We start from the raw sequence: 17,398 nt of genomic DNA, 5'->3' as shown, positions 1-17,398 counted from the left end.
AAAGCAGAGGTAAAAGCAGTCTTATTTTGCTTTCGTACAAAATATATATAATAATTGTTTAATTTGCATTTACTCTACGCCTTCATTACTCTCTTTCTTTTCGTTAAAAAACGCTTATTCTTACTCGCTCGAGTAAGAATTAAGTATACTCGTCCTGTCTCAACAACGCGTACCCCTAAATTTCAAAAAGACATTCAAATCCTACGTGTGGAAACAGTAAGGCGAGTATTCATTAATTTTACTCGCACAAAAGTATGAGTCAGATCCATGTCATTTTTGTATTCTGCTCTTGTTGTTTTCTATTTTCTTTTCTGGCACTTTTAAATTTATCAAATCTGATTTTGTAAAAAATGACAATTATGATTAACTGCCGTTTGTACAGTTGATTGAAGATTATTCTAATTTGTTTTTCTTTTTTTTTTTTTTTAATGGTCTGAAAAGATTGAAATATATTAGCATCATCTCTATTGAAAGTTATATTAAAATCTAAAAAAATAATATTTTGATCTAAGCATAAATATATATATATATGCGAATTAAAAAAATAAAAAAAAAGAATTTTCTGTTTTAATACAATAATATGTATTTATGTTTTGAGGGTTGGTAGAGGGTAGTTGGTCCATAAGACACAATTAAGGTAAAATTGTGGATTTGGTCTAATAAACAGGGCCACCTTGCATATTTTTGTCCTTATCTTTTTTGCCAAATAAATAATTAATTAAATACCAAAAATAACAACTAAGAAGGATTCATTTATTTTCCTACAACAACTCATTTTCCAAAACAAAATATCTAATTAAGGGAAGTAGTTCATAATCCTAAATTTATAAAGCTACAAAAATATTAAAATTTATAAAAATTAATATAATTTTTCTTTATTGAATCTAAAATACATGTTAATGCTTGATGTAAAGGTTTATAATTGAGATAACCACCGTATATATTGTTGGATTGATGAATACATATTTTTTTTTAAGGAAATGAGTGTATATTTATTTTTTTTTTCTTTAAAAATTATTTTTAATTCACTAAACAAATCATTTTCATTTTATTTCTCATTTAATAAAAAAAATATTTTATTGCCAATAAGACGTAGTTTGATTGGTACTTCTACCTTTTGTAGAAAATATAACAAATAAGAGGTCTTGGTTCGAGTCATTTCTACCACAAAAATTTGAATATGATTCAAAGAAAATAAGTCCATTGGGCCTCTATGTATAAAGAAATTTTTTTTTTTGAATAATTGAATGTTATTTAAAAGGAAAAGCTGTCCTGGGTAGCTCACAAGTCCATCGGGCCTTCCATGTATCAAAAATATATATATTTTTTTGAATAATTTTTTTTAAGTGATCAAGAAATCAAAGAATATTCATTAATTTAGGACATCCTTAAAATATTTTTATAATATATATACATAGTAGGGTAAAAGCTCAAACTAATTTAAATGCAAACAAGCTACTAATTTTGTAAGAAAAATAGTTTTTATGTATAGGATTGTATCATATCTGCATATCACATAGCTCATAACCAGTTAAAACTTAATAAATGGTAAAAAACATATGCATTTTCTTTTTTCCATTGAATTTAATTTTTATTTATTCATAATAATAATATTCGAAAATATTAATTATTTTACTAAGTGTTAACTAAATTTTAAAAGATAACGCTTTGTGTTCTATTTTCTCGATTTTATACACTACTAAACAATAATAATAATACCTTAAAAGTTGTTGTCAATTAAAAATTTTCGAGCATTAGAAATTTATTTTAATTCTGCCATGATTCTAAAAATTTGAAAAGGGCACAATTGTAAGGATAAAAGTCCTTTTTGTTAAGACAAATATTCAATTTAATTCTTCAAATTCGATTGAATTTTTATTTGGTTTATAATTAATTTTTCTATTATTATAAATTAATTATGCGAACTTTTTACTTTTCAGACAATAAAACTCGGTTTCTAAAAGATCAGAAGTTAGAAATTTTTGCAAGTACTAACTTTTTACTTTTAAGACAGTAAAAATTGGTAGTTAAAAACCGTTAATATAGTCGAGAAAAAAAAAAAAAAAAAAAACCGTTAGTAGCCGGTGAGACCCAGCCGTCAGAATTCAGAAGTTAATAGAGAAAGGGTCAAAGCAGAGCACGCATTAACCAGTCAGATCAGAATTCCATGGCGTCTACTTCTTTACCCTGTAATTGGGTGTCACAGCGTCCTTGCAATTGCTACTTCATATCTTTATCCAACAAGACAGCTCCCTATGCCTTGAAACCCTACCCTAACCCTAACCATAAACATAATTTGCTCTCTGCTTCAATTTCTTTGGGTACTAAGAAATGCAGAAAACAACAGGTCCTCTGCAGCAGCAACTCATACCAAGCAGAAGAACAACAAGAACAGCAACCTCCTTTATTGTAATCTCACGTTAAACCTTCTTTTCTGGCCTGTTTTTCACCCATTAATAATCATCTATGGATTCTCATCTTAATTTTTTTTTTTTCTAATGAAATATTTGTAGTTTTTGGAATCAAGAATTAACTGGAAGAAGAGAACTTTTTTCGAACGTTATATTTACTGGGTTTAGTTTTCCGGCAATCGTTTCAAATGCATTGGCAGATATCGGTAATTGTTCTTCTCTTTTTTTGTCAGTAATTAATAGTATAAAAATTTCTGAAGCTTAAATCGGAGAGCAATATTCTAATTGAAAGGTCTTTTGGCCTTAGATGAGTTCCGCCTTTATAGTGATGATGCCAACAAGTTCCAGATATCGATTCCCCAAGGTGAATTCTTGTAATGTCAAGTTTATTACCAATAAACATGTTTTTAATCTTTTTGTTGTAGCTTATCCCAAATGGGAACCATTTAGTTCATATATAGTAAGCTTTTGTGGGAGGTAATGTCAAGTAAATTTAGTATCTTTAGATAGAATATTGGTCTGTGGAATCACTTAGTGCTAAAACAAGCAATTAAATTGTTGACACAGACTGGCGAGTAGGTGCAGGACAACCTAGTGGGTTTAAATCAGTGACCGCTTTCTACCCAGATGAAGATTCAAATTCGAATGGTACTAGTCACAAGACTTTCCTGATGGATTGATTCATTATTTCATCATGTGATTGTACTTTTACAATTTTTGAAATTGCTTTTATAGTGAGTGTGGCGATAACGGGGATTGGTCCGGACTTTACAAGAATGGAATCGTTTGGCAAAGTGGAAGAATTTGCAGAAACTCTGGTGGGGTTTTTGCAGTGTCTAATGGGAAGGAAGCTCATTCTGTGAAAAGAGCTTATGTTTGTTTACGAGTTTTGTGTTTGCTTCTCAGGTCAGTGGATTGGACAGGAGCTGGCAAAGGCCGCCTGGCGTTACTGCAAAACTCATCGACTGCAAATCTTCTAAAGGTAATGACTATTGAGCTTTCTTATTACTTGATGGTGGTTCACTAATATCATTTTTTCTAAATGATTGATAGGCATTTATTACATTGAATACACACTACAAAATCCAGGCGAAAGTCGCAGACATTTATTTTCAGCCCTTGGAATGGCATCCAATGGTTGGTATAACAGACTATATACAGTGACAGGGCAGGTGAGGGTACATGAAATAAAACATACACACAGATGGAGTTCATTTTACCTTATTGTGTAAGTTAGTCTTCCACTTCTCAACCCATAACAATCCTCATTGATGCAGTTTGTGGATGAAGAATCAGAGAAATATGGTACCAAGGTGCAAAAGGTAGGTTCAAACGGATGAGTTTTTTACTTTTTTCTAGTTTGAAGGCTTATCTTTGCGATTAGACTAGTAGCCCCAGAGTTGTTGAATGTTTAAAGCCGCATGAAATTTCAGATTTCCACTTGAATTTCTAAATTCTACCTGGCCTTGCAGGTTGTTTCGTCCTTCAGGTTCATTTGAAAAAAATGAATGGCCGTAAAGTAAACAAGGGCAGAATGTGCCGGTACAGGTTACATTGATCATTCTTTCGTTTTAGTTTTTCTTTATCCACTATGATGGTTGGGCAGTGGTGTATAATTCTGAAACCATTGAGCTAGCTACTGCCTGGCCAATACAGTTCATGTATGTATTGAATACTCCATAGTTGTCTAAAAATACAAAATGTTCTTCCTTTGCAAATTGTATTGGATCAAAATTTCGTCCCAAAATTAATACATTTTAAACTTTTTTCTAAAATCAATTTTTGATATTGAATTGCAAGTAACTACATTCATTTGACCACCAGAACTACTTTCAATTTTGATACAAAATTTTTGCAATAACGATGGCGAAGGGACCCTAAAATATTATATTAAATTCATTAGCATTGAGAACACCACAGCCAAAGCAAATGGGAAGGCCTCAGAAGGAAATAAACTTGGCATTTGATCGAATATACAACATGTTAAAACATCAATCTGTTCTTACATTTTCCTCCACTCGTTCCCCAGTCTTTGATGTTGATTTTTTATGAAACAACAGGGCAAGCTGGTCAACAAATAGCAAATTTTTAATTTGTTCCAACTGTTGCCACTCTTTTTCCATCAGCAAATCCAACTCCTCAAAATGAACAATCTTATCCTGGATCTCTTTCATCTGGAAAACAAGAAAGGACAGAGAGAGAACTCGTTATTTTGGTCATCAAATTTATCATTTAGCACAGCAAGCACTAGTGACAGTCTCGCACCTGCACTTCTATAATCTTGGAAATTGCTTTCTCTGCATCTACCTCTTCATTCTCAGGCAGTGAATTAGCATCTAGTGAAGCTCCTTCCAATGCATTTAGATTGGTGTCACCGTTAGCGGCAACACCAGCAACTGCACAAACAAAAATCACAATTCTCAGGCCTAAGGTGCCAAAGTAAAATGCCAAATCACTTGAGACTTTGTCTGCGAGGATCTATGTGAAAAAATTTATATCTTAAAAACCATTCCTGAGAACATAAAAAAAAAAAAAAAAAATTGTTGGAAAGGGAAATTCATGCTACACCTTGCCCAAATAGAATCACAAGGTCACTGATTCCTGAATGACCATGCCACTCATTAATATGTGAAGCTTCTAGATCTCTCTTGATGTCCCTCTCTACACTAATATTAAAAAAATTACCCAAACCAACCTTAATGCTACTCAGTATTTAGTGGCTGGCCCAAGGAATTTGCTGCCAAATTTAGTACCCTAACCCACCAAGGGAGCACAAATCTGTCATCGATCAGTGTTCATATTCCATATGTACTAAGAAGCTATTATACCTTGTTGTCTTGTATTCCTGGAAAGAGATTCAATATTGCCTTTACTTGCTCCATATTCAATTTCAGTCAAAGCTGTTACAGCTGCCCGAGCAGCAGCTTCTGCAACCTCTGTACCCGCCAGAGCTGATAGAAAAGCAGCCTGTGTAAATTTCAAAAGAACATATCAGCCTAGATCTAAGCTTGGAGAGCAACAAGACCAAAATAGAATTGTATTTTCCTTGCAGCCAGCATATATAATAAAAGGGCAGATCAAAATTAATGATCATAAATTAAAAATTTCTTCAACGACAAAACAAGATCAACCCGCTCAGCTTTGATTGGTTGATTGAAGAGCAAACTATAGGTTCAAACTTTACAAAAGGAAGATTAAGCCTCAGAAGCTCTTCTTACAAAAACAGAACAAAATCAAGTCTTTTAGGCATGGAAATCAAACAAAGTGAATTTTGGAAACAAGCCCCAAAACCAAAGTGGTGAAGAAAAAAAGTTGAAAACAAATAAGACTATGGCAGAAGGGCTGACAAAGGACCACTTTGTATGAAACACCTCAAATTGTTCTTGAAATGCCAATGCAGTAGCAATGATCTCACCTAGATAGAATTTATCAGAAAACAAGGTGATATAGATGCCACTTATGTGCTCTTGGTCCTTTGCTCTCGCGCTCCCCCACCCCCCTCCCCTCCCCCCCCCCCCCCCCCCCCCTCTCTTCAAAATCAAAAAAAAAAAAAAAGCCAAAACACTGGCACAAAAAGGAGAAAAAAAAGGAACTTTCTTCCCTTTTGCAGCTTTGAAATGACCCAATAAGCATACCTGACTCATTATTGGGTTGCTTGCATCCGCAAGAGGTGTTAGGCGCATCCTTTTACATGCAGATGAGGAGCCAATACTTTCTGATCCACAGTCAGAGTTGCTACAGCTCTTTATTTGGTCATACTTGCTACAAGGTTCTCCCAATTCTGCATAACCACTAAACTCTTCTCCAAAAGGAAGTTTGAGAAAATGAGTAACACAGTCCTTCTCACTTCTACCAGGAACATGCAGTGCAACCTTTTTCCACTCGTCACCATAATGTGTAACGGCTTCCAGAAGTTGCAATGTCTCTTTTTCTGTCCATTCTGTCCTTATTTCTTCACTGATCTCAACCCGCCTGAAATCAGAGCAGCTGACACCAACACGGTAGTTTCCTCGGACATAGCAGCGGGCACAAAGGGTCAAGTCATACTGCACAAGAAATACATATTGCAAAGATCAAAAATAAATCCCACATCATGAAGTTTTTTCTTCCCCTGAATCGATAAATTCCATCCTCAATGCTTATATGTGAAAGAAACCTTCATTATTTTGGTGAAGTTTAAACCTTAACCTATGGCTTGTTTTGTGAAGGAAATATACACTCACTCAAACTTGGTTAACGTACAACAACTTAAGGTCCCTCAAGGTCTTAGATTCCAACTACTGGGACGAGGGATGAAGTAAAAGGAACTATACAGTAGCCAGTAACAGTATAATTTAATTTAATTACTGATTCATTTTATTCATGCACAAAAGATTTACGAGCTCAAATTCTTCTCTGCTGTTTAGGAAGCAATAGGAGCACAGCAAGTTAAAATTTTTTAGCTAAAGAGAGAAGCTTACTTTGTCACAAACAAAGCAGGCAATGGTGCAGACAGACTGGCAACCGCTACATAATCTCTTGGAACTGTCCCTCTTAGGAGGAGTAGAATCAGCTAAACTGCCTCCACCATCAGCACCGCCCTGCAAAGTAGACTTAGAGTCCTTGTCTTCCCACTTCAAGGGCTTATTCAAAGCTGAAGGCGAATAATTAATCAAACCCCAAGCTTCGAGGAAGTCAAAAACCCTGCGAATGGAGCCAACATCGCCGACAAGCGTCTTCCTAACCTCTGTGAAGGTGAGCTTACCCGAAGGATTGTGCCTGAAATGCTTAATGATAGAGTTCCTGTAGTACATATAATTCTTAGGGTTTTTAGAAGGCGACCGCGAATCGAAGAATTCTGGAAGGAATCGGACCTCGCACTCGTGAATGCTATTCCACGAAAACCACCCTAAAAACCCACAAGTTAAAGACTTCAATCATATGCATAAATATATATGCATTTTGTATCTAGAGATTTTGACCAGACTTACTGGAGTAGCTAGGTATTTGGACCACGTCGGCATCAGGAGAGGGAGGCGCAAGCGGTGGCCGTTGAACGGCAGTGGAGGGCGTCGGAACCTCGGGCTTGATGGGAGAGGGCGTGGTGGCAGCGACGCCGGATACAACGGAAGGTTGGGGAAGCTTGGGCTTGAGAGATGGCGGAGTTGCGTTGGATGGTCCGGGCGGGTCTTTAAAGGATGCTGATGCTTGTGAGGCCATATCTGGGTGAATTGAGGGCCAGAAAGAAGGAGCGAAGGAGGGAAATAAGCAAATCAAATGCAACGCAAATAGCCGGCTTCGGCTTCTCCTGTGCGTGCCGCAACTAATTGGGTGGGTCGACTGATACCCATTTCATAAACGGACCTGTCCTTTCTACGTATTTAATACACCACCAGACTATATTTAGGGTAAAATATTAAAATTCTTTGAGATTGGGCTAAAGTGAAATTTTGTTTCTCTATCGTCACTTTAGGCTCCATTCTTCAGAGTTAGGGATTCTCGATCTTCATGAGTCAAAGGTATTTTTAGTGAATCTCAATTTATTTGATTGACGCACAAAATCTAATCTTTTTCCCATTTCGATTTAATATAAGGAAAGCCAATTTAACAAACATATTTTGCATACTAAGGGTATCAATCATATTCTTTCACAAAGAAAAAAAATCACATCACATGATTTTGGGCTAGTCAGCGCACATGATTTTCAGGTAACTCTTTCGTGCAAAATAGAGATTCTGAAGGAAAAAAGAAGAATCACATCACACTTTCCATTGCAAAATTTCAAACCCATTAGTCGTGAAATCTAAGCTTTACCATTCTTTCTTGAATTTTAGGTGTTTGGTGGGCCAAAATAAAGCGTGTGAATAGGTGTTTGTCTTTGCAAATCATCAAATATAACTGAAGCTTCCTCATGCTTTGAGGATGGCTTTTCATAAACAGAAGAGTTTTGAGCATCCAATGAAATGAACCCCTACTGCTACTACTAGTACTGGTATGCACAAAACTCTGTTTTAAATACAATGCAGTTCACCGACAAAAGGCACCAGAGACTATCCTATACACCCAAATGCTGGGACTAACAGTATAAAAGAATCATATGTTGATTCTAACATGATCTTTTTTTTTTCCTTTTACAGAGTTTTATTCCTAATATTACAGTTGCCAGAAACCGATTCCAGCATCCATAAAATGCATTACTGCCTGGACCTCGTCCTGAGATCCTGCAGTACACGAGGTTTTTGATACACTAGGGTAAAGGAAGAAATGTTGGCATCTTCCACATTCCTCCTCGTTTGGAGCAACTCATGACATCTGACTTCTCTGGTGAGAACGACTATGTATGACCTGCACAACATAAAACCTAAAGATCAACAATCACATAAATTGTTGCAAATAAATATGGAATTTGGACATGCATGTTCTTCCCTATATAGTCAAATTTAGTTGAGTGTCAATATTGCAAATTTGTTTGAAACAAAAACCTAGTTCAATTTTGATCATGGCTAAATTTGTTCATGACCAACTCCAAGCATGTTGAAAGGCGGCACAAGGTGTGGGAGGATATACATACGAGACAGCAATTTGTTCTTCAAATTACTAATTTTATTTAATTGAAATCTCAAGTTATCAGTAATGAGTGCATAGGAAGAAAATAGATACCTCTAGAATGCAAAATAAATAGTTTGCAAGGCTAGATCCGAAGCCCGCCACTCAAGTAGCAGATCCGCTGCTCTTAGTCCTGCTGCAGTCTTAAGGATACCTGCAAAACAAAACTGAGATAACTATCTTGCTCCATAACACATTAGTGGCGGCAACATAAGGAACAGAACTTATTGTCAGACCCAACAATAGAAAAATGCCACTCACCTTGATCAACCCCTCACCCAGCTGTTTGGTCAGAACCGCTGCCCTGCATATACTGAGGAGAAGGAGCAGGAACTATAAACGGAGGTTGTGCTGGAACAGGTGCAGCTATACCTGGAAAACCCAATGCACTCATGTTATCATTTTTATCTCATGGAAAATTATTTTGATGTAACCACCAAAATTTCACAATCTTGTCCCTGAATGATCAAGGGAGAGTTTAGATCTGTTTACTTGCTTGTTTATCCATCAGTAAAATACGAAAACTATGTATGCCCTTGTCAGATGTCAGATTCTCTCTTTCTTGCCTTCCACATAATTTCTAGTTTTATGTTTCTAGATGAATTTTCCAGAGCAAACTTGTGATGTCAATAACAGCTATTAAACAAAGAGAAACTCTGATATATTTCTCTTCAAGTTTGTTTGACTTCGTATAGTAAAAGTTTTGGCACAAGCACAAAAAGGTTCTGAGATATAGATTTAACATCAATAAAATCCAAAAGATTGACAATTTAAGTCCTGAAACTATTTAAAATTTCAAGTCCCTCTAAGATTTCAATGTTTACTCAATCTTGAAATATTAAGTGTGCAAATAAAAAATTCATCAACTAGAACAAGTTTTTATGAAATCAATTTTCAAAGGTAGCAACTACTACCACGTGAATTTATAGTTGAAACTAACCCCAAAACTGAGGGCCTTTTTTCCACTTAAACCAAAAAGATCCCAAACTTAAATGTTTACCTGTAGGATATGGAGTCTGAATAGTGGCCATAGGTGAAGTTGTTATTGGATTAACACTAGGTCCACCAAACTGCACAATCTGATGACCTGGCATAGCATACCCCTGCACCGTTGAATAACCATGCCCTCCAGGAAGGGTTTGACCCAGCTGTCCATAAGGATACATTGCTGTGTTGACTGCTCCAGGGACACCATATATCTGAAGGTACGGCTGACCTGCATAAGGGTTGTATACACCCTACCAGTAGAAAGAGAACTCATTATGATTGGATGTGAGTCAGCATTATAGATTTCCTAAATTATAATTACATATAACATTGAGATCAAATAATTTTCCATGTTGCCGTCATTTACCTGTGGATAGACGTATTCAGGTCCATATGCTGCATATCTGTGTAGACAAAATGGCCATTGAAGAGGTTGAAAACATCAGCATTGGCACAGGATTTTAAACAAGATATTGGATTGGAGAAAAACATAATAAATAAATCAAGGAAATGGATTTTTAATTAACTAGATGTGACACCAATCCTATCAATAATCTATTTTTGAGCATGCATTAAGGGTAAATCAAGACAAGCCATAAGCCTAACAGCTGAAACCAAAAACTTTTGGGCACTGGTTTTCCTCCATTTTAATAAAACCACAACCCTAACCTTGCCTTTTCAACAAACACTGACCTGGGGGCACATATCCTCTGCAACTATCACTTTTTGCATTCCTGCAATTACCAATCACACCATGTCACATCTCTGAAGTTCGAGCAAAAAGAACCCCGGGTTCTAGGAACTGACATAACATTCCTAGATCAACTAAAAACTTCTAACTGGCGTTTGATGAAGTGATTGGCACATGTACGAAGAGCCATGAATAAATAAAGTGAAGGAAGAGAGCAAGAATGTAGTTGCAAAGGACACGTGCCCAATCAAAACTGAAAATTGTGGCCACAAGCTATCTGTAGTCGATCCAATTAATGACATGGGTTAATGGGTAAATGGAACCATAAGAGGGGGAAATAAGGCTACTCCTATAATTGAACAGCAAATACAGATGCTAAAACCATAGGCAAGGAATGACGAACAATAAATTAAGCAGGAAAAATTACAAAGTATAGGAAATAAAATGCAGGGAAGAATGCTGTAGCAACAAAACAATAAAGTCACTTCTGCTTCAGCTTGCAATATATAGTAATACTTTTTGCCTTATCAGTTATAACATAAAACTCACCCATAAGGATGATACATCAATCCTTGTTGATAGTTGTAAGAAAGTGGCTGCTGGTAGCCAAAACTTCCGACGTATGTACCCCGGGGGTTTTGTACACTTGCAATGTATGGAGTAGCTGGTCTCAGACGTCCTATAATAATAATAATAATAATAATAACACCAACAAAGACAACAACAACAATAATAATAATAATAATAGCCATTAGAAGAATAGGTACAAGGAAAAACCAAGAACTGAGAGACAAAGTGGTCCAAATATAACAGATATTGTTTGGCTATGAATGTGTGTGTCTGCCGTAAAGAAAGCGGACTACAAACATTGCTGGAATGCCAAGTATCAATTCTCTTGCATATCAATCTTTTGACAGAATTCGAACATTGAAATTAATTGTTCTCATCATCTTGCATTAAGCTGGTGTTCAACTAAAATATCTCAACCAATTGCCAAGTAAAGCAAATTTCAGTACATCCGGTTGTCCGTTTGGAAAAGTAAATATGATCTAGTACCGTAAGGTAGTGGTGGACGCGGCCGTCCAAGTGAAGCCAAATTGCAATTTGCCCGTCTGCCATCAATAATCGGGGTAGGATCAGCACATGCTCTCTTAGCAGACTCTGGTTCCCGGAAAGTCACCTACACCCTCCACACAAATACAACCAGAACCAAAATCAAGTCATTCAATAGCCATTGAAGAAACCCAGTTATAAAATTAATGTATAAGATGGTCGTTGGCAAGCATTGGCTAGCACAGAGGAATTAGTTAAATTTCTTGCTTCATATGATTATATGCCGAATAATTTATAAAGAATTATTGGGTTGGACGTTAAAGATAACAAAACCCAGAAAATGAAAACTTAAAAAGAAGAAAAAAAAGTAAATACTCACAAAGCCGTAGCCTTTTGATCGGCCAGTATTCTTATCGGTGATCACAACGGCCTCCAGAATTTCTCCAAATTGCTCGAAATAACGGCGCATAGTCTCGCTCTGAGTTTCCCAAGCAAGCCCCCCAACAAAAACCTTAGTATAGGTAGTATCTCCAAAAGGAGAATTCAAGTATTGGAACCCTGAACTCGAACTTGATCCCGAGCTAGGACCCGGAATCGGTTGATAAGCCATAAATTGAAATGAAAACGAAAACGGAATTTCCTAAAGGAATAACAAGAAAAAAGCGAAGAAAATAAAAGACAAGAGAACCTATTGCAAATCCGGATTTCGAGCTGAGGTGAAAAGAAGGAAGATTCCAGTATAAAAAGATGGCTGTTATCGACTTGGAAAGGATTAAGTGATACTAAAGTCGACCCAATAGACACTAAGCCACATCTTAAAAGAAAAACCCTAGAAAAACCCCAGAATTGGATGAAATATACTGAGAATCCATAGAATTATTGGAGGATCACTACACAAGGTACGCTAATTTTGACAAAGAAATAAAAGATCGAAAAGCAGAGTGATGGTATTGAAGAGGCCAAGAAAAAATAACAATAAAAAAAAAAAAGCAAGCAAAGAAAAAAAAAAAAAGAAAAAGGAAATAGAAAGAAAATTAAAAAAAACCCTAGAATTGAGGTGTGATGGGCCAAGAGAGGGACGAGGTCGGTGGTGGAATAGGGTGGAACAAGATGGAAAGAGCAGGAGGTGGGCTTGGGTTTGTAAGGGAAAAAGTTGGTCAAGAGAGAATGGGTGTAAAAGAAAGAATCTTTAGTAGTAATTAATTATATGGAAATAGTAATAACTGTATTAACAGTAATACTATTTCGTTTTTCGCTTTTCCATTAGTGTTATTGTGGTAGTCGATGATGACTGTAGGGATGAAGAGAGGTGAGAAGGTGAAGGGAAGTCATGATTTTTGCACTGAAGAAGAGCAAGAGAGCAAAAAAAGGAAGAAGAAGAAATGTGAAAGAAAGCTGGACCCTTTTTGTCTTCCAGACTTCTCAAACAAAGCTCGACAGCTTGGAAGGGGAGCTGATGTGGGTCCTACACACAAATTCACACTCTCTCTCCCATACCCTAATTTGTTTGTTCTGCCCGTACATCAATATTTATTAGTATTATCAGTTTGCTGCTGTTGTCCGTTGCTGCAGTGCTTTCTACCCATTCAACTTCCAGATTCATAGCTTAGCTTTGAAGCTTTACAGTTAGAATAAGATAAGCCTAACCTAGTCCCTCTTTTTAAAGAAAAAGATAAGCCTTGTCTTTGTTACTTGTATATTAGTTTAAGCCAAAGTTCAATTAATTAATTCCACGAGGAGAAAAACTTACCTTCGCATATACACTAATTCAGTTAAAAAAGGTCAACCAAAAAGGATTAACAAAAATTTTAAAATTTAAGAGACGAAATTAAAATATATATATATATATAAATTTATAGATAAAATATAAAAAATTTTCTATATATTATAAGATAATTTTTAGAAATAATTTAAAATTAAAGGTGAAACTCGTGACCACTTCACCATTAATTATATCAAACGCACATTTTGACCGTTGTGTTTGGACTAAAATGGTATTTAAATAAAGTTGGTTTGCATATTTTTAGTAAAAAAAAAAAAAAAATTATTAGCCACTAAAAGTAAAAACATTTGAATATTTGGCACATGTGAAATGGTAACTAAACTTCATAACAACTTTGTCTGGCGTTTGCATTCATAAAGACAAAAACGGCAAACAGTACACACATAATCCCTCTACTAAAAATAAATAACCTTCTCTGTATTCCATGAAGATTGGTCGTTTTATGCAGGTGATAATATAGTATAATACAGCAGTGAAAAAGACTTGATTGTCTTACATGGTAAAAAGTAAAACCCCCTTATCTTTTACCATGTTGTAAAAGAAGATTTGTATATTAATTAATGACCTTGGAATTGGACGAAGCTATAATGGAACCGCACGTAACTAAAGTCAGGAAAAAGAAAGGGACCCTCACTATTGGAATTGGGTTATACTTCTCGCGACATGCATCATTGTTTTCTTTCATTAAACGGGTGGGGTGGGTGTATATACACTAATATGATATACATACATATATATATATATATATATATATATTAGTTTTGCTCTGGCTGCGATCAAGAGAGGTCGAGTCCATCAAGCAGGGAAATGCATCACCCTCCGATTGGCTTAAAATGGAACAGTCAAAGTGAATTTGGTGAGAGGTAATTTCAATAGGCTTAAGAGGGCCAAGGGTCACTTTCAGGCTAGTGGATTTTCAATCGAGTGAGTCATTTCTAAAACAAGTGGCTAGGGTTTGGGTCCAGCTAGGGCCCAATACACCTGTTTTGGGCCAGAATTCCAGCAGCGCAGTTTCTTATCGGGACCACAACATGATGGACGTTGAGTGTTCCTTTTTTTTTTCTTTTTTTTTTTAAATCAGTTTTTATTTTATCATTACCATTGTTATATTATTGGTTCTGGTTAGGGACTTAGAGGAGAGCGATTGGATTTTGTAGAGACAGGATAACAATTTAGAACTAGTTCGAAGAAAACGAGGGATGTTTTTTGTCTCTTTGATGATGATTTTTTGCTGTTGGAAAGCATCTGTGAGCCTATACTACTCTATTTTGCAAGACTGAAACAAAAACTACTCCATCAATTAACAGAGCTTGGTTTGTTGCTTTTCAGAAATTATCATTTTAGGCCAAACAAACAATGGGGATTTGATATTATCCTGTAAGAACCCAATTCAGCTAAAGCTTTTGAATCCCAAATATCTCAATATGAACCCAATATTTTCTCCGGTCTTCTAAGATACCAACTTGAAAAACATTGCAATGTACACATAATTTTAACATGGTAAACTGTGGCTGCTTCAAAATAACCAATAAGCTAGTTTTTTTTAACTGGCTAGGACTCCACGCTCTTCATAATTCTTGACAGCATCAGTGATTGTCTCTTCCAATTGCCTGTATTTCCATCCCAAATCTTGCAACTTTCTTGAACTCACCCTCGTCCACACCATCCCTTCACTAAAACTGTCAAGAAACAAAGCACAACGTGTCTCAAGTATTCTTGTTCACTCACCTTTCTGGTAAGCACACGGATCGATTGGATAGCAAATTGCTTATAACTCAATATACCTTTTCGGATAGTTGTATTGGGGATACATCAGCTTCAACTTATCCACCAAATCTTGAGTTGAAATCTCATGAGATGAACATATGTATCTTCCCTCTGCTTCAGGCTTCTCATATACTAGCAGCAGCGATTCTGCTGCATCGCGCACATCAACATGAGGAGTGGTTCTGTTCTCTACTAGCTCAGATCCATCTGTTTCCATGGCAATAAAGATTAAATGAATAAAACCCAAGTGATAAAAAGGAAAAACAATACTTTTGTTGAGTAATTTTTATGTAATTCCTTTCATGTCTAATCTTGGGATTCATCTTTCTGGTCATTCTTCTGTTATAATCTATGTTCTAGCTTTGAAAAATCAAAACCTTTCAATAAGTTTAGGAGATATAAGCAAGTGGCGTTCATGGTTGGCTGCAGCAATGGCCCTATAATTAGGGACGGACAAACAGTGATCACGTTCAGATTACTCCTCTTTGCACATTCCCAAGCCTCCTTTTCTGCAGCTGTCTTCGCAAGGAAATACCAGTTCTGGAGTTCATAACATGTATATTAACTTGTGTTTGAGAATAACATAAATTTGAGGAATTATTCATTTTGATAAAGATTGAGCCAAAACTGAATTCAATCAATGCACGTCTAAAGCTACTATAAGTTTTGACACCTTAATTGCCTCACAAAATTCCAAGTCAGACCAGCACTCCTCATCCATGATTTGCTCCTTGGGCCAATTTGGGTTTAGTGCAACAGCAGCAACAGAGGACACGACAATAACTTTCTTCACTTTAGCCTTTGAGCATGCATTGAGCACATTTCGCGTGCCAGTGACAGCGGGTTCCATAAGTTGTTCCTGCAGAAAGTTATCATAACCCTTTTCCTATAAGCAAAAAGATGGCACATGAAAGCATAGACGGATGGCATAGGCCATTCTCACAATTAAAAAGCAAAAGGAGTCGATAAATTGCGGGCCTTAAAAATTAAATTGAATTTACAAAAATCTTGCCTTGGGAACATATTCACCAGGAGATGGAAGCGGGCTAGCAACATGGAAAACTCCAATGCATCCTTCAATGGCAGTACAAAGACCTTCATATTCCAACAAGTCTGCCTTGAAGAGTTTCAGATTCTCAGTAGCGTTATCCAATTTCTTTAGATGTGCATTCTTGTTATCACCTTCAAAAGAAAAATCAAAAGCGAAAGAAAGTTTTCAAGATTGCATCGAAATAGATATATGCCAAGTTGTCAAGATTGAATGGAAATGGATATATGCCAAGATGATCAGGAATACTATTTGCAATTGTTAAGGAGATTGAGAAAAGACGTTATAGTGAAAGAAGAATCTAATTTACTTGGATCTCTCACTGTTCCATGCACGATGTAACCCTTTGAGAGGAGAAGCTTCACCAACCATGATGCCAAGTACCCTCCTGCACCTGTTACACATACTTGTTCTTTGTTTGACATATTGCCTTTTAAATTGGTCGCTCTTTCTTTAACAGTGAATTAACTCCAGATTCTGGGATATTCTATCCCTCTATGGAATCACAGTTCTGAAATGAGCGTAGAAAATATTCAAAAAAGAAAAAAGAAGTCCCGTTAAAATCTTGATTTTAGGGTGGTTGAGGAGAAACGAAAATGATTGATCCGCATAGGCACAAGGAAATTTTGTCTGGAAATAGTTTAAACATTACAAACAGTTGCGGAAAAGAAAACCAGAGCCTGTCTAAATTTGATGCATGAAGACAGAAGAACAAGTAAAACGATGAGCAATCCAATATGACAATTTGGATAGAAATTTTGCAATTTTGCATACTTACCTGCACAAAGAAAATCAAGAAATGGAACAAGACCTTCCTGCTGTCGTCATGATTCGGATTGGTTTGAAAAAGAAACAGACAGCATCTGCATCGAAATGTGAAGACTTTGGAGGAAACAAAAGTTCAGAGATGGGATACGTTTAACATTAGATGTCGTGCCGGGGCAATTTTGACCATTCAAAGAATTAATCTCTTTGACTGCTAAAATAACCCTTTCTGTTTTTAAAATATGGATAGATTATTACCACCATTATTAACTATTATTTACAAACTTGAAGCTGACCATTCAACCTAG

General features: G+C 36.0%; 4 protein-coding genes across 5 annotated transcripts; 1 reads left to right on the top strand and 3 right to left on the bottom strand.

Moving 5' to 3' along the window:
- The first annotated feature begins 2,085 nt into the window (after nt 1-2,085).
- On the top strand, nt 2,086-4,129 carry LOC105635175 (Photosystem II reaction center PsbP family protein). Its single transcript, XM_012218180.4, has 9 exons — nt 2,086-2,409; nt 2,514-2,617; nt 2,719-2,775; nt 2,979-3,059; nt 3,147-3,229; nt 3,318-3,393; nt 3,465-3,583; nt 3,689-3,733; nt 3,884-4,129. Exons 1-9 carry the CDS (start codon nt 2,168-2,170, stop codon nt 3,908-3,910), a joined length of 834 nt encoding a protein of 277 aa, XP_012073570.1. The 5' UTR covers nt 2,086-2,167; the 3' UTR covers nt 3,911-4,129.
- Nucleotides 4,130-4,275: 146 nt separating this feature from the next.
- Nucleotides 4,276-7,748, bottom strand: SWI3B (switch subunit 3). Its single transcript, XM_012218179.3, has 6 exons — nt 7,382-7,748; nt 6,872-7,299; nt 6,047-6,457; nt 5,240-5,378; nt 4,677-4,807; nt 4,276-4,585 (listed from the first exon to the last, which is right to left on the bottom strand). Exons 1-6 carry the CDS (start codon nt 7,608-7,610, stop codon nt 4,403-4,405), a joined length of 1,521 nt encoding a protein of 506 aa, XP_012073569.1. The 5' UTR covers nt 7,611-7,748; the 3' UTR covers nt 4,276-4,402.
- A 537-nt stretch (nt 7,749-8,285) lies between these two features.
- On the bottom strand, nt 8,286-13,137 carry LOC105635173 (RNA-binding (RRM/RBD/RNP motifs) family protein). 2 transcript variants are annotated; one of them, XM_012218178.4, is made up of 8 exons: nt 12,107-13,137; nt 11,731-11,854; nt 11,224-11,353; nt 10,351-10,387; nt 9,997-10,234; nt 9,258-9,368; nt 9,051-9,150; nt 8,286-8,735 (listed from the first exon to the last, which is right to left on the bottom strand). In XM_012218178.4, exons 1-6 carry the CDS (start codon nt 12,335-12,337, stop codon nt 9,271-9,273), a joined length of 858 nt encoding a protein of 285 aa, XP_012073568.1. In that variant the 5' UTR covers nt 12,338-13,137; the 3' UTR covers nt 8,286-8,735; nt 9,051-9,150; nt 9,258-9,270. The 2 variants fall into 2 exon arrangements, with proteins under 2 accessions (XP_012073568.1, XP_089581827.1); XM_089725701.1 differs by lacking the exons at nt 8,286-8,735; nt 9,051-9,150 and adding an exon at nt 10,677-10,717.
- Nucleotides 13,138-14,935: 1,798 nt separating this feature from the next.
- LOC105635172 (cinnamoyl-CoA reductase 1) lies at nt 14,936-17,398 on the bottom strand. The gene is made up of 7 exons (XM_012218177.4): nt 17,104-17,398; nt 16,636-16,836; nt 16,290-16,459; nt 15,951-16,136; nt 15,655-15,817; nt 15,295-15,484; nt 14,936-15,189 (listed from the first exon to the last, which is right to left on the bottom strand). Exons 2-7 carry the CDS (start codon nt 16,748-16,750, stop codon nt 15,054-15,056), a joined length of 960 nt encoding a protein of 319 aa, XP_012073567.1. The 5' UTR covers nt 16,751-16,836; nt 17,104-17,398; the 3' UTR covers nt 14,936-15,053.

Source organism: Jatropha curcas, chromosome 9 (genome assembly GCF_041381405.1).
Source record: "Jatropha curcas cultivar XTBG-Jc1 chromosome 9, XTBG_Jcur_1.0, whole genome shotgun sequence".
NCBI classification, from domain to species: domain Eukaryota; kingdom Viridiplantae; phylum Streptophyta; class Magnoliopsida; order Malpighiales; family Euphorbiaceae; genus Jatropha; species Jatropha curcas.
This window is presented reverse-complemented; position numbering and strand designations above follow the sequence as displayed.